Source organism: Linepithema humile, chromosome 2 (assembly GCF_040581485.1).
Source record: "Linepithema humile isolate Giens D197 chromosome 2, Lhum_UNIL_v1.0, whole genome shotgun sequence".
Classification (NCBI taxonomy): domain Eukaryota; kingdom Metazoa; phylum Arthropoda; class Insecta; order Hymenoptera; family Formicidae; genus Linepithema; species Linepithema humile.
The window spans coordinates 10337871-10358357 of record NC_090129.1 but is presented as its reverse complement, the minus strand read 5'-3'; the positions used below and the strand labels follow the sequence as shown (position 1 = coordinate 10358357).

The 20487-nt window shown below is 36.4% G+C and overlaps 1 protein-coding gene and 1 non-coding gene across 4 annotated transcripts; one reads left to right on the top strand and one right to left on the bottom strand.

The window, feature by feature from the left end:
* Positions 1–1543: 1543 nt before the first annotated feature.
* LOC105679605 (CKLF-like MARVEL transmembrane domain-containing protein 4) lies at positions 1544–20136 on the top strand. 3 transcript variants are annotated; one of them, XR_001101869.2, is made up of 6 exons: positions 1544–1904; positions 5481–5635; positions 6544–6717; positions 7766–7864; positions 8404–8768; positions 18318–20136. XR_001101869.2 is itself a non-coding variant. In XM_012379734.2 (5 exons), exons 2-5 carry the CDS (start codon positions 5501–5503, stop codon positions 8536–8538), a joined length of 543 nt encoding a protein of 180 aa, XP_012235157.1. In that variant the 5' UTR covers positions 1544–1904; positions 5481–5500; the 3' UTR covers positions 8539–10580. The 3 variants fall into 3 exon arrangements, 2 of the variants coding, with proteins under 2 accessions (XP_012235157.1, XP_012235158.1); XM_012379734.2 differs by lacking the exon at positions 18318–20136 and having other exon boundaries at positions 8404–10580; XM_012379735.2 differs by lacking the exons at positions 1544–1904; positions 18318–20136 and adding an exon at positions 3993–4107 and having other exon boundaries at positions 8404–10580.
* LOC105679578 (uncharacterized) lies at positions 10159–18563 on the bottom strand. The gene is made up of 4 exons (XR_010888824.1): positions 18383–18563; positions 14243–14415; positions 12001–12517; positions 10159–11461 (listed from the first exon to the last, which is right to left on the bottom strand). It is a non-coding gene; the product is annotated as an uncharacterized protein (transcript).
* Positions 20137–20487: the final 351 nt, after the last annotated feature.

Genomic DNA, 20487 nt, shown 5'->3' with positions numbered 1-20487 from the left:
TCTGTCACTCTATCGATTTTTCACAAACAAGCTCGGTTAACTTTAAAGCCCGTTTACGCAATTACCAAATTACGCATTGTAGATTGAAGATTAAAGATTGAAATTTGACCATACGAAACAAAAGGAGCTAAAAGTTCTTTGTCCTGATTGGTCAAATTTCAATCTTTAATGTGTAGTTTGATACGGTTGTAAAGGCCAATGTCCACGATGCTAGAAATTGGTCCGAAAAATGTATAACCAATCAACTTGCATTTTTTATGGAAAAATGGCAATTTTATTGGCTATATGTTTCTCGGACCGATTTCTAGCATTGTAAACATTGGCCTTAACGGCGGTGCTTATTCCAGTATAAAGTTCACTGGTCGATTACCAAACTATACTCCGTCCAGCGAGAGAATATACTTGGCTCAGACAAAAACTCGTCCGTTTCGCGCAGGTTCCCCTCACGGAACGCTTAAAAAGCCCCCCCTCCCCCCCCTCCCACTCCACATACTGTACTGCTCGTGCAGCTTGTCAATACCAACAATTCTCCCCACTTTGGCCATTATGCTTCTCCTATGCGCAGAAAGAGGTATATTCTCTCGCTGGATAGAGTATGATAGCGTTTTCGACTGGCATAGGTTTATTCGCTTCGAGAGTGATTAAACCCAATTTTCGATTGAACATATGTTCAATCCGAAATAGTTAATCTGATCTAGGTTCTAGTTATAAAGCAGCATTAAAGTAAAATGCCAAATCGACGTCACTTAATACTTGCTGTTACAGAGTTTTTGTTTTCATCGAACAGTTCTGATGATGATAATATAAAAATAAAAGCAAAGTTGATATGTATTAAAAAAAAATAATACCACGCATAAGTACAATCATGCAAGTAGTTAAATAATATAATAAACATGAAGTTAGTGATATATATATAAACGTATAACCTTACAAATCTCTATTTATGCTACAAAATAAATTAATAAGTAATGTGATAAATTTTATACAAATATAATTTTATATTTCGATTATTCCTAGGTTGCGTTCCGTAAAGCGCATATGCGCGCATGTATCTACGTTATTATGTATACGTTATGTATACATTATATATAAGTTATGTATATGTTATATATACATTATGTATACGTTATGTATACTATAAATACATGCGCACATATGCGCTTTACGGAACGCAGCCCTAGTAATCAAAGTAGAACCTAGTAACCCCGGGATGGAACTTATTCTACGGAGTAGATTCTATGGACGTCATTAGGTCTGTTCTTTATAACTGAACTGGCTGCACTAGTTCAGAGTTTATCTTTCTCCTTTCAATATGGAGAGAAAAAGATAAACTCTGAACTAGTGCAGCCAGTTCAGCTATAAAAAACAGACCTATTATTCACTCTCGGAGCGTGTAAACCTGTGCTAGTCGAAAACGCTATAGATTATCTCTTGTCGGTGCTGTACGAACCTTTGAACTGTAGATCACGACGTTAGATAGCGCGGCTGTCGCGCGACGAGTAGAAGCGCGCAGTCCGCGCATGTAGATCTATTCTCAATGATTGGCCGTTTCGAAATACGACCAGTACGTTCGTCTCTGTGTACCTGGGTGTACATAGTTTAGGTCTTTCCGTCCAACGTAACATTGACGGCGCGGCTCTGATTTCCACGCGTGCCTCAAGGACAAGCCCGACGAGCGATAAGAACGGACATCGCGATAGAAAAAGACGAGGAGAGCGCAGTGACATACCGGGACAGCATAGAGGAGACGCGTCTAGAGCAATCGCGCACATAGAGACCCGGCCGAGTTTTCGACGCTTCGTCTCGAGCGTCGCAGCCCAAAAAGACAGCAGCAGCGTCGTCGCACGTCGATTTTACGGAAGGACAGCGTCAGGAGAAGGAGGGCGGCAGTAACAGGTGGAAAGGTAAGAACAATACGTTATTCCATTTCTCGAGCGTGTACGCAGCCGCCTTCACGTTGTTCGAACGTGCCGAAAACCACCGACATTAATCATTGTTGTCGATGTTTTGATCGGAGTATCGCGCGGATAAACATGCGCAAGTAACGCGACTTTTTTCATTTCCTACAACTTTTGTTTTTACGTTTTTATTAAAGGCTTTTCTACGATTGACGCGACGCTACGCGACGCGCAGCTAGTCAATAGCCGTGATTATTCGACGCTTACGCGTCACTCGCTCCATTTCTGTCTTTCTCACTCTCCCTATTATTCTTTCGCCTTAAATGTGAGAGGGCGGCGCGGGGCGTAGTTCTATGGATTCGCGTGAGTAGGAATGAATGAACGATACTTTTGACAGCCTTGTGTGCATTGACCGACGCAGATGCCCACCGAATGAAATTAAACGAAGAGACCGAACTTGACAGAAATTTTTCTCTGCGCAGTTATTATATACTTAACTGTAGATCTCTAAGACTACATAAATGGAAATTGCTATTATAACGTTTTAATTTGTGTTATATTTTCTTTATTCGATGACTCACTAAAAGCATTTCAAAAGTTTATTGTTACCCTTTTTATCATAATGTTTGAATCACGCGTAATAATACAATAGTGAAGATACTAGCTCTGGTAAAATGATATTAATTTGAGATAAAACACGCACTATATTATAGCGCTGTGTGAGAAATATTTCTTTGTGAAATTGTCTCTTAATTAAATATCGCTTAAAAACCAATTTTTCCAGGCACGATTTGTCAATACGCGAGATACATGTATCGCGGAGCGATAAAGTTTTTGGAAATTGATTTCGGACTGATCGCACGATATTCGATAACGTCGTGTTCGTCAAAATTTATCTTACTTCCAACAAGTTTACAAAGTGTAACGTATTTTAATATCTCGGTGAGATAGCGATATTATACGCATGAATCTCAATGTTACACCCACATGTGTTTGGCAAACGCGATGCGTTTCTTTCCGGCAGCCATTTACATGTGATTATCTTTATTTTTCCGCAAAATACTATTAAACACTGCTAATTTGAGATCTTTTTTTGCTTAATCCGCGAATGACTGTACAATTTCAATTTATATTTTGGAAGCTCAAAATCAAACGAAGCTTAAAATGTGTGCTTAAATTATCTGTGCAACATTTGTACGTATCCAATTTTGATACTGTTCTTAATACCGGAAACGAAAACGGTACAAACATATAAACAGTTGTACGAATAAAAATACTGTTTTATAAAAGAGATAAAGAGAATTAATTACAGTATAATATAATTTTAATAAAAAATGAATTTTAAAAGAAGTTTAAAATAGTTAATACAATCATATATATAATACTCTCTTTAATTATATTTATTTAATGCATCGCGTGCGGCAGTAGCTCGATGCGCGAACTCAGCTTTTCATTATTTATCATAACAACCGTTGCGTTTATTCGCTAAAAACTGTTATATTTTGATTCATTCTGACACAATTCTTTACACGCCGAACTATCGCTTCTTTCCGTGATGTGAATTTCAATCAGGCAGATTTTATGAATTAGCAGCAATACAGCGTGCACATGACATATTCTCTTGGTAACGCAATATTTATCGCGTATTACACAAATGCGGGAATACTTTCGCTATTTTATCCCTCGCACTCGTGGGAGGCTTTAACAACCACGTGCGCCTCCGCGCACTGCCATTCGCGCGAACTGTCACTATCTATTTCCAGCAGGGATGACCTCACGCTGAGATATTAAGTAATTGCTGCAGCGTGCGTTTCGAATGACATAATATCGGGACACCGAATTCCAGGATTAACGGATCTCCGAGACGATCGAACGCTTTGCGTTTTGCTTTGCTCCGCGTGAAATCTATTGTCCGAGCTGGCATGAGTGGAATTAAGCGACCGTCTTAATTGACACGTAGTCAATTCATGTTTCTTCTCTTATCGCAGCAACAATTACCGGAAGTTGTTTTCGGTGAAGTCCCGATAAGGCCGCAGGCGAGCACCGATCCATCTGCCGTTATCGTCGACGCAAACGCGTTTACGCCTGCACGATAACTCATAATCGATCTGCGCGGCGTTTCATTTTCGCGTCCTTCGGTGTCGATCACAGTGTGTATCACCGGCGGTGTTCTCTCGCATATAATCTCTCGTAGGGCATTAATTGAACGGTAATTACAGGAAGTGCGAAAAAATATGTGTTCAGTAGAATGTGTGTCTTCGTGTTTGCGTCGGTGATTGATCGATCTGTGATTGAAATGAGTCAATATACTAAATTAATTAATTACTGTTCATCCGTACGGCTTGCGTGGTACATACAACACACACACACACACACACACACACACACATATGCATATATATATATGCATAATGATGATGATAGAAACTAAGCTACAGTTTTATACGTGTACGTAAATTATGTATTTAAATCGTATATTCGTGTTATTTCTTTAATTGCAATCGATAAAGTCATCATTAAGCGTTATAAATCTTTTATATTTGACAACTATGCTAAATTAAATAAATAATTGTAGAGCACATTTTACAGTGAAGTTAAAAATAATCTCGTGCGCATAGTAGCTCGATAAGAGTAAATAAATGATAGTTTCTAACGCAAAGGAAGTTATGAATCGACTAAGCGTAAATATGAAGGCACATACTTGAAGCATATTGTTTTATGCGTTCGTGTTTAATTATAAAGATGGCAAGTTGTTTGTATATAATCAATTAATAGCACTATGTTTGATATAGTAAATAGAGCGTGCTTGTGGATGATTTTTCTCGCCGCTTTTCGATGAAATTTTCGACGAGAAGTAATACATTGATTTTGAAAATTGAAGTATTTTTAATACATTGGATATTTAACAAAAGATGTTCAAAATATTAGAACTCAAATCTATTTATTAACTCACAACTGACATTTCAGCTATTCGAAAAGAAAGACGGTCTTCATAATGTTATTATTAAAATAGAGATCTGTAATAAGACGTTTCTAAATTTTTTGTAAATTATGAATTTGCCATGTTAAATATTTATTTTCAAACATTATCCAAAAATAATGGGTGGAGTCAAATTAATTTTAGAAAACGACCTCATTTCAGCAAGCTTCTCTAATTGAAAATCAATGTATTCGTACTCGATTATCTTATTCACGCTTGCAAATATATTTTTTTATTCAAGTATATGATCGATGGTTTATGAAATCTCGAATAAAATTGAAAAAAGGTTCGTTGCAGTAAAAGAAAAGGACGGAACACTCTATACACATTCGCTAGAAGCGAGTACGTATGCGCTCTGACACGTCTCGCGTTTATAGATCTTCTACGGAGTACGGCGTGACATACACTACCCTCAATGGATCTTTATTTTAAGGTCCATCTTCATCCGTTATTCGCTCGGGCTCAGTCGATGCTCGGTCGGCTGTTCCACTTACAATAGACGCCCTCGCGAGGCATTGTCGTCGTCATCGCGCACGCATTGCCGCGTGGCCGACAACTCGGCGGACGATTTTTCCAAGCATTACCGTTGTTTGTTGCTACAGTTTTAGAATAATCGGAGGCGATGGATCAAGGATTCCCGGGGCAGCACACCACCACGACCACGGTGACGACCACCACAACGACCACTCAGCCCAACATACGGTTTGATCCGGCGTACGCGAGAACAATACCCGGAATTTTGAAAATCGTGCAAGTGGTAAGGCCACAACATCATTTTTCTAGTAATTTCAGCCCGTAGCAGTTCTATTTTTCCACACATAAACCACTTGTGCTTTAATGAAATCATAGAAACTTTTATGACATCGATAAATTGTTAAGGCGACGTCTGGACAATGTTAAAAATACCGGACGATTATCTGAGGCGATCTTGATGTCTTTGCAATTAAGGATAAATTCTTTTTTTTTCAAATAAATGATATAAAAGAAACATTATAATTGATTATAAAATATTAAATCAAAATTATTAAAAATATACACTGAAAAAAAAATCAGTTGAAACAACTCGAATTGTTCTTGCATGTAGCGAAGAAACAGTCCCACTTCTTTGAATTTCTTGTTTTTTTAATATCTTGTTTATTGATCTGACTTGATTGTAATTAGTGCAATGAAATTCTGTTACTCTGAGACTTGGTTGCCGATACACCATTTTTTTCAGTGCATGAATATATTTTGATTTAATTGAATAAATTTGATGTAAGTTTAATTTTTATTTGTTTTTTCTTCAAAAATATGACAAAAATAAAGTTTCTTTCTGTAACATTTGATTTCTATTTAAATTTTCAAAGTAGCGACTTCGAGTCAAGTTGAATGAAAAATAGAAATGTAAGAATCCAGAATGTCATCATAAACCGGATCCCTTTATCGCATACACAGAATTAGATAGAAAATAAATTAAAAGTGCATATTTGTTGTGTTAGGCATACCTTATTACGTACAAAACACATATTTACCATGAATCAGGATGGTATAAATATCTGGTTACATCACGGATGGTTTCTTAACTCACGCTAATCGCAAGAATCGCATTTGCGTGCAATGCGTATTCGCTTAGCTGCGCAACGCAATTTCACGAATGACAATTATAGTGCCGAGCTTTTCTTTCAGGTACTGAATCTCCTGGGATTTATATGCATAACGGTGTCGACTCACAGTAGTCACAGCCGGGGAGGATGGTTCAATACCGTGGCCATGTGCGGCTTCTGGTTCACGGGAATCCTGCTCGTTCTCTACTTGTTCCACATCATCGAGAAGTTTGCCAGGATCCCGTGGCTTAAAATTGTAAGTCGCTTAATAATGAAGAAAAGTTTTTTTTCATACTTTTAAGTCATTCAATGCGGCTTAACTTATAAAAGTACGAGTAAATGTTAATTATTGAAAAAGGAACTCTAAAAAATGATTGAAAAAAAAGGTTTAACGGATCCCAAAGAGAGCATACGAGAGTTAATCGATTTACGGCTAACAAGCTTCGCGAGTCGATAAAAAAACACTAAAAGTTTGTAACAAGATTTTATTGCTCTTAATGTCGTACGCGATTTCCGCGACGTTCAACGCACTTGAAAATTCTCAACGCCTGAAATTGCTTCTCTTTTAGGCGCTTAATTATTAGTATTTTAATTTTGAAGAACAAAAAGTAATGAGGAGTCAACTCTAGCGAATAGTCAAGTCGAGAACAATAAAATCTTATCGCAAACTTTTGATGCTTTTTCATCGATTCAATCTTGGCACTTTCTAGCCACTTTGTGTATATCTTCTAATCGCGAGATTCTTTAGTTTGTCTGCATAGAGGCGTGCTTAAAATAAATGTAAATAAAAGTGAAGCAGTGTGTAGGACGGGTTGCATTTCATAACGGATGTATGTATGTAATATCATGCAGGAACAGGTAGTGAAAGCCTGTTAGAAAGTCTCTACGCGCGACGCAGGAATCTAAAAATCAACCCACCACTTGGACTTTTATGTTCACGGGTGAACGATCAATTGCGGCATAATAGGGATAATCGTCATCAGTGTCGGAATGATGATTCATGATGAAATTGACCCTTTAGGAATGCACATTACGTAGCATTACGCGGACCATCTCGTGATGTCGTGTGATACTTTGCGTTCAAATCAATCAAGTCGGGCATTTGTACAGCTATCATCTCAATGTTCCAGCGAAAATTCTAATTCTTTTTTGGACTGTAATTGATCTAATCATTTTAAAGTTTGCGTAAAATTGGAATGTTCGGGTTGGGAAATGTTTTTTGTCAGTTATGCGTGCTTCATCTTTATTGCTATTGACAGAAAATATTAATTCGTCCGTTTATTGCAACTTGTACATGTTTTCAGGAATTTGTATTCTGCACGGTTTGGACCGTTTTTTACTTGTTGGCCGCTTCCCTCGCAGCTGACTACGCGCGTTACACGGAAGCCTTCGGCGTGGCAGCGGTAAGAATTGTGCTGTACATTTCTTGATTTATTGATATTTCTTATTCATGCTTCGTAAATATTGGAAAAACATATTCTTGGGAGAAATAGAAAGGGACATAAATTTTCGTAAAATGATATTAGATGTAAAAGAAGAGCTAGTAAGTCTTTTAGAGACGAGTGCCTTCTACAATTTATTTTATCTTTAAAAGGCTGTGAAATGTTATAACATTTCAAAATTAATTTCATATTTCAATGTCAAAAGATCGAAGAAGTATCATACAGGTTGAAAGCATCATAAATTTCAATAAAAAAAATTTTATATTCGAAGCAAGTCGTACATTGAATATATATTGAGTTTGAAAAATTTTCTCATTTCTTCAATTTTATTTTTATAGAATAAAAGCTATGAAACTCTGAATAATTCATTCATGTTTTCTCGAGTAAAATCTTTATGATTTAAAAAAAAACTCTGCGGTCTTCTGAATATCAATTATTTTTGAAGTCATGATTTTCCTTTTTTCTGATGTCTTATGCTCTGATTCTTGGTTTGTTTACAGTTCTTCGGATTTTGCGCGATGGTGGTGTACGGCTACGATGCTTGGCTGAAGTTTAAGGCGGTGAAGAGCGGAGCTTTGGCACAGGGCCAGCACACGCCGAAACAAGTGTCCACCGTCACCAGCCCGGCGTATTAAAATCCGAAGACGGGCCCAGAGAGCACGGACGGACCATCGATTGACTGATTGCACCGATCGCTCAATCGAGACATATCGTATCTTTGTGCGGGGCCAGCCTTTTTAATTACGACGCATTTCTTTTGTGCGGTTAAACGTCAAGCGGCTTTTTCCGCCCGACGTTTTTCCCTTTGATTGCACGTGTGTATGTGTGTGTTTGTACGTATGCATACTCATTTATTTTCACCCGGGTACGTACACTTTTTTTTTTTTCTTTCTTTCTCTCTCTCTCTCTCTCTCTCTCTTTGTCTCCTTTTCTCTCTTTTCCTTTTTTTATCAAATTGATAAGTTTTTTATACTTGATAAAGAGGAGGCAATAATCTACTGCGCTGTAGCATTAACTCGTTAACTTATATTCTAACAATAAGAAGCAATACGCTCTCACACGCGCGTTATCTAAATGGATATACATAATCGAACAACGATTGTTGATATTTTATAATAACGCTCGCGGCGTTCTTGCTTTCGGCACACTGTTATTTATGCGACGATGCATTTGCATTGTGTACATATATATACAAACACAACAAGTTGTAAACATTGTTGAATCAGTATCTTAAATTATTATTGAAATCGAGGCGACGCATTGTGGTGCAGCGAAGCTCGGACGTGTTTTAGTGTCATGTCGAATGCTGATGCGAGTGCTAAATCTATTTTAATCTCCTTGATCCTTGTTTGCAAAATCGGCCCAGTCAATCTTGTATTGTTTTCCACAGAACGTTTTGGTTAACGATGGTATTTGTTTTTTGGTCTCGTCGAAGTATAGTAAAGATACAGGATATATTAGATATATCCATTCCGTAACTTCATAACATTATCTTTGTAGTTATATGCTGCACAAATGTAATTTGAAAGTCTGAAAATGTGGAATTCTCAGAAAAATTTTTCCCCGAAGAAATCCGGATATTTTAATAAGACTGAAGAAATTTTTATTGAAAATGTCGAATTTTTAAATTTTACTTTTATGTTGCAATCGATCGATTAGTGATTCTTCACTCTTTTTTTTTAAATACTTTCTAAATTTAATATTTTGAATTTGTGAGCGATTCTCTTTTTCCTTCACAAATACAAATAGAAAATATTGAGAAACAAATTTTTATTTTCAATTGTAAATATAAAAAAATGTGCTCTATCTTTGCCAAATTTGATACTTGGAAAATGAGAGAATTTTTTTCAAGGTTTAAGAGTATTTATTTTGATATTATAATAGCTGCGCAATATGATACACAATGAATTATCGTTGAAAATTACAGAATATTGATAAAGGCGAAATAAACTCAGCGAAGAGCAATACATTATTTCTGTGTAAAAGTAAGATCAATCTCGAGTATTAAAATCTTGAATATCTAGAGTGTACTTGCACGCGAGCCATTTGCAAGCAGGAGCGGAGAACATATAAAGTTAAGATATTGAAATACTATGTTTTTTCTCTTTCATGTCGTGCGTAGTCCTTTTAGATTGTTGTGTAGACTTTCTAGACCGTTCGATATTACGCTTCGTAAGTCGCTAACACACACTGATGGGATCAAAAGTGCAGTTACGACTGCGCGAATTGTACAGGGACGCAAGAAACATTTGACGTAGCGTGATCAAGTAAAATGGCTCTCGAGTCACCGTATCGACTCGCGGCGTATACATATCCGCTGCATTTGTCATATCATCACATCACATTACTCGATTATGCGTAATCTGGCATGATCGATGGTCACGAAAATTCTCTGTGTCACGAATATGCGAATAATTACGCTTCGTTGAGGAATACTGTCTGTTACAAACGACATAAAATATATTTATTAGTTTTGTTATCCTTCAAGATCGAATATATACATCGATATATATATATACATATATATATACACGACATGATATACACTTGTCAATCAATGTCTAGTTAAATATATGGCGCCATGAATAGTGTTATGTATAGCAACAATTGGCGAAATAACATTTCGATATCAGTAAATGTATTCAACGAAATAAATGATCGATTGTTGTTTCCTGGACGTAAGATTCGATTCACTCCCGAGTCTCTTCGACGTAGAGTGAGTTCGATTATGCCCCGTCCACACGCTGTCTTTAAGATGGTGTGTTGAAGAGATCTGATGTTAAATTGTAAACTGATAGTTTGACACAGCTACAATTTAACATCAGATCTCTTCAACACACCATCTTAAAGACAGCGTGTAGACGGGACATCAGGCGACAGCGTGTTTATAAATATCGCGGAGTCACTCGAGTTATTTTGATAAATGTACTTTGCGCGGAGGGTTGCGCGACGAGCTAAACTATAGAAGATTGCGTCAATTGCATCGATTGGGTGTATTACTCTAAGATTTTTCTTGTTTTATTAATTTATTTATTAAACTTAATTTACACTAAATGCATGATCTTACATGAGTTACAATACACGTTACCGGTATAATGGCTAATCTCTTAACACCTTAATTTATCACTAAATTTATCCTAAAGATTTTACACGAAGTTATACAGCGCGCGCGTTAAACGCGATGAAGACGCGGTGGCGAGAGATGGTGAAATAAGCGCGGATTAATCCTCCTTAATTTCTGTACTGGAACTGAGGCCGGCGCGCTTGCTTCTTGCCCATCGCTGAAAGATCGATGGTCTTCCCGTCCGGCAGCACCAGCTTGTTTTCCGCGTAATCCACGAAGCCGTTTTCCACGTCCTCCTCCTGCTGCTCCTCGTCGCACCTGATTCCGGTTTCATACGTGTACTCGCGCCGGATCCCGTCCGGATCGATGTATCCGTACTTGCCGCTGGTTATGCAATCCACGCCGATCGTCTCCTCCTTGTACGACCCGTCGTCGTTCTCGAAGCCCCACGTGATGGAACCGTCCGCGTTGTCGTGCCGATATCGCCTGATGATCTGCGAGATAAAAATGTTATTGCCGGACGGAGAAAAGTCCGGGGGGGGGGGGGGGTTTTACCGGCGCCTTTTCATGGTCCACGGCGCGTTACGAATTCGGCGGGCGTCTAAGACTCGTTTAACGAGCACGCTAAAGACATCGTGTGTTATTTCACTAATTCGACCGAGGAAACGTTATGTAACGGCGCGAACAGGTTCTTCGCCCGCGTTTATAAATTATATTCTCAGGGTGCGCGCGGACAAAAACGGGGGCGACGCCCGATGATTCCGGCTTTCACTTTTCGGTCTCGAAAACCTTACGTCGATTTTTTACGTTCTGACAAGTACAGCTTGTAGCGATCGCGATGGGAAATTTTTTGCGGACTTGTAAACTTCGTGCGAAGAATTTCAACATTATCTTCATTGTTACGTTAATTACAATTAATTTGGCGCGAAGTTCGCGCGTCAGCAAAAATTTCGATTCCAGTCAGGAATTATAAATTTAGGAGTAATAAATTAGGAGTTGATTCGGCTTTAGCCGAAGCGCTCGGCCAGCTTACCTGCGCGACCGGCTTTTTGCCGCGGATTTCGTAAGCTTGAGACGGTTTCACCGGCTTGATCGGCTGCTTGATCGGCTGCTTGTACGCGATGTCGTCGACGATCTGCTTTCTCGGGGCTTTCGTCGGTTTCTGCGTCGGACGATACTGGATGGCTGGTGGCGGCGGCGGCGGGGGCGGCGTTGCAGGGTTTCCTCTGATGCTTAACGGCGTCACTACCTGGGTCGGACGATACACCGGCCCGGGAATCACAGGTACCGCAGCACCGGGTAGCCGCAGTGGATTCGGCGCCACGCGCGGCACCTCCTCGTTCACGTCCTCCTCGCTTTCCTGCTCCTGGCTCAGACTTCGGGAGTCCTCGATAGATTCGTGCTCGCGAGTAGAATCGCGCGCTACATCCTCCTCCTCGGGCTCTTCGTTCACCGGCTTTACGTGCTGCGTGAACGAGGGCGCGTTCACCGGCAAGTTCGGTCGGAGGGGTCGGAATGTACCTGGCGCATCATCTCCGAGGCCTCGAGGCCTGAAATTTTATTATCGAATAATGTCGCTAATTTCTTGAGTCGCGATTTTTGATGTAGTTTTCTTTTAAATGTCGAATAGATTTTATGTAAATATGGTTTATCGTTATAAAGTTGAAAATTATAACTTTTTCACATTGGAAAAAAGATCTTGAATAAACCGTCTGTTGGATTTTGAACGACAAAGAAAGAGTCTGATTGAATTCACCAGAATTTCTATTAATGCAAGATTCCGATAGATTCAGCCAGAATTTAGATCTGATTGAATCTATCAGAATCTAGTTGCATTGATAGGAATTCTAGTAGATTCTTTCTTCGTTGTTCAAAATCTAACAGTCGACAAGATTTTTTTTCTAATGCATAAATTAAAAAAAACTGTAGAGAATAACTTATATTCATTACTAATCAATTTTATTTTATTAATCTTTTAATAAATTTTGAATTCAATGTTTAATAACACTTCTAAAGACGTATAACATAAAATCTTAGAAAGGTGGAGTAATTTTCTTGAATAGCGATCACTTTAGGAATTCGCTTTTAAAAGACTTTCTATTAGTAACAGCGTAAAGATATTTAATCATTTGTGTTATTAAATTATATCTAATCGCATTTCTCAAATATGTTAATCTATTTTCCTGTAAATAGAAAGTACGGAAAATATCAACGAGATATCAAATAACAAGATTTGTAAAACGAAATACGTAGAACTTTGAAAACTATTTTAATTTTTCTCGTACTTGTGTCATTAGACGTATTTATAAATTTGCGGGCAATCGTGTGGAACGGTATTTTGACTTTTCTATTTTACTCTGCAAGTTTATCTAAAAGTAAATTCGCGCATGAGTATTGTATAATTTCGCGATTCTCAAGCATGTCAGCAACATGTAATTTTGCATTTTCTGCTCAATGCAATGCTCGCAGACGTTGCAGCAAACCTAGGTTGTTTATTGGACCAATTAATAGTATATCGATTTATTTTCGCGCCTCTGAAATAGTAACGCGCACCGCCAGAACTGGTTTTTGCGGCCTTTCCAATAGTTCGAGTAACTTTTAAACTCGCATAAGCGGATTATGTCGACTTTAAATTCATGCAATTATTAGGTATTTATCATGGCTAGATTTTCTCACAAGGTCACAGCACATTTCAACATATTATCAAAGAAAAAAACGTGACATTTAGATTTTATTGGTGCACTTGTTAAGAACAAACAAGTTCAAACAAAAAGTATGCTTCATACAAAAAAGAAACTTGCTATCGTAGCGAAATCGTCGTAGCATATTAGATTACAGCGGCAAAATTTCGCTACCATAATTAATTTTTCAGATTACTTTGTATATCAGAAAAATCTGTTTTGTTGGCAGAATACATAAATTTTGCCGAGTATATTTATTTGTATTTGTAGACAATTTAATTCGCTGCTGAAATGATTTATTTCTTAACAAATACGTTTGTCTACTGCAGTGAAAAAAATTTTCGCTGCTAGCACAAATTGTATATAAATATAATAATATAAATAAAATTAGTATCCGTAACAAATCTCGTTCATATAATAATCAATATATTTTACTAAGCGCAAAATTTGCCGGCTAATTCTTTTTTTCCGTGTAGAAATCTCGTACTGATTTATCGGAACAAACGTAAAAAATTTGATTTGCCTTTTAAACCTTTTTAGAAGGAATTAACGATCCCGTTCGACTAAATGGTTTATTAAGTGTTGTGTAATTACCTGAATGTGACTGGTCGGCGAACTCGTTGATTAGACAAAATAGATTGCGGTCCGGTATTTGATCGAGGAACGGGCGGTAATTTCTGATAGCGTGTTGCTCGTATCGGGATCGGTATTGGTCTTTGCCCGTCTTGGAACTGTGCCGAGCAGAGCGCAGCGGCGCACACCAAGAACTGGAAACAAAGATTTGCTTTAAATCGCAATTTTCACGTTAATCGCTTACATTCGTGTTCCAGCTAACTACAGCATTATTAAATCAAAGGTGAAGTGATACATTTCGCCATCATAAATTTAGAACGCTTAATCCTTGGATTCATTTCCTAATGAAGGCTCGCTCAAATAGCAGAGAAGTGATTTTGACGTATTTAAATTGGGATAAAAAAGTAGCTTTCAGATTTATTTAAACATTCTTTAGAAGAAAAAAGTAATCAATAATATTAGAAATTTTATTAAAAAAAAGGATTTTATGAATACTTGTGCATTCAAGGATTAATTAAATATGCCAACTATTACGAAATTATTAGCAATGTTCGCAGAAAAAGAAATATTATGACAACCAGATGATTGCTATATCGTGTATCAGCAATTTCACAACCTTGCAATCGTCCTTGATATGGATGCGATTTTTTCAGAGGAAGTGCAATTTATAATAAATCGCTCCTTGCTTTTCAAATAGTACGCTAATCTCTCCGCATTGTATTTCTCTAAAAGACATAGCGAAACGAACCGGCACCGATAGCGATCATTAAATTTCTTTCCAGGTTTTCACTCGTAAACCCGTGAGAAATTCAAGTCGAAGTATTTTCATTGAGCCGCAATTACGCACACTAATAATGTTAATAACAACGATTATTACGCAGGCGCGTCGTAAAAGTCTCCGCGGTGTTGAGATTCTTGAATCAATGAACGGCAACGAGCGCGGCGAAACTGTTTGTCACGCCTGTGTATGACGTGTTATGCGAAACTCGTTCGGATTGTTGCAATATATTCTGGTTTGTGCTTTGCGTTACACACACACAGATACATACATCGCGCGCGCGAAGGTGTAAGTATGCTGCGTACGCAAAATCGGCCGAGTCGCGCAGGAGAAAAGAGAAAGTGATTCGATTCCGAGGGCCTCAAGTCGCGTAATGCATGCGGCATTCCCTCGATTCCGCATAATAAGCGTACGCGTAATCGTTTAATCGACATGACATTTAAGCGACGAGCAACTCGCCGAGGACGGGAAGTGTGAAAAGTAGAAGGACGTTATGCGCGCGTCTGCATTTCGTAAGGTCGCGGTAGGCACGATAGAAATCGCGGCAACTGTTGATCAGCTGTTTCACTTTCATTACAGAATTATTGCAGAATTGTATTTAACAATTTGTAGATTTGCATATTTAGTTTCATAATATTTCAAAGAAGCAAAAGTTAGTAAGACTTTCTTTTTTATCATTCGATTCATATTGAATTATGATGTCAAACAAATTATGTGAATTTTTTTTTTCTCGTTCATTGAAATCAAGTAAATTCAATTTATTATTGTTAACTTTATTTCCACGTTTGGTAGAAAAAAAAGTTGACTATTTTGCGGTTCTGACATCGTAATTCAATATGTAATGAAGAATCAGGAATCTTAAGTAATTAAGGAAGAATTTTTATTTTCTTTCTGCAATACATTACGAAACATGATAAGAAAAAAGCAGATTTGCTTTTATTAATTTTTTATTAAAAAAAAAACCTAATCTTGTCGCTTTCAAAATTTTTTTTAGATTGCAGGCCTGTAATGTTTAAATATATTTTGTTTCATTATTAGTTAAAAAATTTGTTAAATTAATCGCTAGCGATAATTTGACTAATATTTTTGCTTGCAAACGAGCCTGTAATTTATGTCGATAAAAAAATGGTACACTAAGCAGATTTTGCCCCGAATGATGCGACTTGGCTAGCATTCAATGCTAGCGGGCAAATCTAATTGAGTTCATTTCTTACGCCGTTTTCGAATCGAGGCACGTGTTGTTTATGCAGAATACGATTAAAAATCTGTCCGCGACTTTCTTTGCCGAGCACTTTCACTCGTGTTCGTTGAGTTATGGATTTTCAATCTTTGATTATATTGATCGAATTGTTCGAAATCCCGGAAACAAAGTTCCAAGAATACAAAGTTGGATATCGAAATCAATTTTTTAAATATGGAAGGTTTCTGAAAGTTTGTAGCGAGGGCGTTTCGGTATATATTTTTAAAGATTGAGTACATATTATTACGAAAGTAAACATAATGTATATAGTATACTTAAAAATATGAGGGAAAAGCTTTAGAGATAAATTCACCGGATGAAAATAATGAAAAAAGTTTTGATTAATATTTTTCCTGGTGTTGTTTTACAAATGATTTATAATAAAAGTTATCAAAACACAGAAATGTAATGCAAGAATAAGATCAGATAAGGCAAATGCACTTTTTTCTTGTTGAAGTTGTGTTATGAAACATTCTATATGTATAATGACGTCCTTAACGAATATAATTAGCCACGTAATTTTATATACAGTAAAAGTAAAATATGTATTCATGATTATATATCAATCAAAAAACAGATGCTTTTACGAATAATAATGCAGCAAACATGCATTATTTCACGATCACATATTATCACTTAATTTTATCTGTTCGTAAATTCATAATTACAAGTTTGCGCATGATGCTCATATAATGAGTACGATTCTCTTTATTTCCGTGTAATTTAAATTACTACTAATTAAACTGCAATCACAATTTAAGTTACTTCCCGTTAAATAAAATATTACGTGTAAAGTGAGAACAGCGAATCTAAGCATTAGTTAAAGATACTTGGCGTGCTCTTGTTGTTCTAATTTTTTTATTAATTCAATTTATTAAATTTAAATCTCCACCGCACAGTCTGTAAGTGTACCGCGACCGAAATTTCACTGTGCCACTCGAGGGTTAAAGATGAAAGTGATCGACGAGTAACAGGTGGGGCCGCACGCGAAAGAAAGCGAATGTAGTTTCACGATGCGAGGATGTGCGAAGTAAAATATGGCTATTGCGGTTAAAAGCTTTTGTTTTTTTTTTAAACACGGTGTACTTTATGATTGGTTTTAATTAGTTTATGCAATATAATGCTTAATAAATGATAAAATAGCTGACAAACAGCATGATACATTGCATAATTTATTTTGTGGTTTGAAAAAGTCAACAGACGTCAAGCGACACGTTTATAATAAAACATCGTGTTATATAACTAAAATATTCGATAAGTGTATTATGTAAGATTCGATAGCATAGAATATTGCAGGTAGCGTACACATATTAGCGATATATTTTGAAAAATATGAAATTACTGAAAGATTTTTGAGATATTACTTTATAGAAATTTAATTATGTTATATTGAAAATATATAAAGAATAGTTACATAAAAATTACAATCATTACTACATTATAATCTTGATTTTTTGCATTTATTTAAAATTATTAATTGACAATATTTTTTTTCGATAATATTTAGAACTTGTTACAATTTTTTAATATAAAGAAGTTTTCGCTACACAATCAGATTTTTAAAAAGAAAGTAAGATGAAAGTTTTGTAAAAACTACTGAGTGTATTAGATAAGAATGATGGAAATTTATTATTTAAAAAGTATGTGAATTTCTAATATTCTGGAAATTATTACATTTATTTAATTAAGATTATCAAGTAATTAATAAATCATGTAATTTTTCTGCAATATTTAGGATTTGTTAAAATAATTATTTTTTATTTTATACTGACTACTTATTCGTATACATTTTATTTTAGACAAAAAATTGAAAAGATTCTTTAAATTAGAAAGTCTATTTTTGTATACAAAAAATGCAAAATAAAATGCCAAATAGTACATTTATATTAATAAAAGTATATTTATAAAATTATATTTATATTATATTTACACAATAATATATTTATAAAATAGACACAGAAGAAAAAGTATTTACGAAACTAACTTTGATTTTCAACTATTAGACATTCAATTTTGCGAGATAAAATTCCAAATTTTATGTTGCTCAAAATAAAATTGTTTTTGCAAACTTTTTGCAGGAGGTGCCGGCAACCGGGATAAGGGATGCGCGCGGGATGGCGAACACTTTACTGCTGGTACTCACAATTACCGCGACGCGCATGTTGTGTCCGTTGTCGCAATGATGGGCACACTGGGTGTGGTGCCGTGGCGCGTTTGTGCCTCACACTACCGCGAACGACTCCCCGTCTCCGCGTTCTTATACTTATATCCCCGTTTAAATTCCTATGGTACGACCAGCAACATGGAGCAGACCAACTTTCCATCGGCCAGCCGGGAATTGTATTCCGCGCTCGCTCGCTCGCTCGCGTCGCGTCGCGAAAACAATCCACCAATGCAGCCCCGTGCAGCCCGCCTCGCGTTGAGTCCGTCAGAAGATGCTCTTTTGCATCGATCCCTTGATTCACGATTGAGCCGGTTGTAGTGGTGAAAGTAACCCTTCAAGGAAATTCATTTTTTATTCGTTTTCTAATGTTAAGACCGCAAGAGGCGCGGAAGAACTGCCAGACGCGAGTCTTTATTATTTTTTGTGATTTATGAGGTTTTAAACTTTTTGTGCTTTGTCCTCGAAAATGTATTACACGTCTGCAAAATTTTAGATCAATTTCTGTGTATATATAATTTATTTACTGTCGACATGTTGCTCATTGTCACTTGACTGATTTCTGATTTATCGTTTCATCGAATTTTACATGGATTATGCTTGAAAAGAACTAACAATAAAGATTAGTGTAAAATTGTCAAGTAACTTGCGTATCGCGAACAGGTTGCTGTATTCACTTATCGGCAATAATAATTATACTCTATCTAGCGACAGGGATAAGTTCGAAGACTCATTTTTAGTTTCATAATAATTGTCAAACAGTTGATTAATATCGCGAAATAACAACTGTCTAATAGATATTACTATTGCCAAGAGTCTTTCTCAAGGATTACAAATGAAATGATCGACGACTGTTGCAGTCCAATGAATCGCGCGTATAGTCTGGTCAATCCTGTCGTGAATTATTACTGTGTGTACTTCACGCAGCGTCTAAAGACTCATTGAGTCCTCTGAGAGATTCTCTGTCGTCAGAAGTAAAGGCAGAGATTGATGAGAGATCTTGCGACATATAGAAATGACGATCATTTGTTGAGATTATGTATTATTGAATATGTGCAAAATTATTGGTAAAGGATTTCATGCTTTACGTAGAAAAATAAGGCTTATACATATATCTTACATTTAGTGGAAAAATATAATCTAATTCAGGCTTTTTTGTCTAAATATTGCAATTCTCTTTTAAATTGACAAGGAACAATCGACAAAAATTTTGAAAAACTTTACAAAAATGTAATATGTATGATTACGTAGTTAAAGATTTTTTTATTAGTGAAACTATTGTTCTGTCAAAATATAAGAAGTAGCTATATATAATTAGATTTATATGTATTCTTATGTTTCTACAAAGTCTTTTTCATATTTTTTGAAATATGGCGAATTTTTCACAAAGTGTCGTACGGATTTGTTACAAACGTAAAACGATCAGGAGGATCGTAATAGTGAGAGCGATAGCTTAGCATAATAGTAAAAGTTGATGACTGATTAGTTATCTTGACGCCCATCGTATAAATATCATGGATGAACGAAAGTAAAGATTGCACAATATTGTATCCTATCAGCTTTGTATCTCACATGAAAATATCTTTATAATATGTTTCGCAATAAACGGAACAGGTTTTTGTCAATCCTTCGTGCAATCAATTTGTCGTAGTTATAAAAGATCAAGTGCTGACGATTAAGATTATTATTATTATTGTATCCCATTTATACTTAAACATTGAATACTTTATATATTTTTTATGTATGATTTATTTACAGTTACCGAGCGTCCATCCTGCATCCTGGCTCTTTTAGCCCTTCTTTTTCTAATTGTTTAAACGACAGCTTTTAATCATATTTAACTTTGTTTAGTTCATAATAATTTGTATTTGTAATTTTATGATATCATGAATTAGTTTGACAAGTAAATATCTTTCAGGTAATTTTTCATCGGAATTTGTCGTGATCGGAAAGTGGCTTGGCAAACCAGAACTTTGTGTGACTTTGTATTCTCAATGGAACTCGCTAGAAACTCGTCTTGCACTCTCTTTCGCAGGAGTGTAGTGGGATTAGGATGCACCTGGTACCAAATTGATATTCCGCTTTTA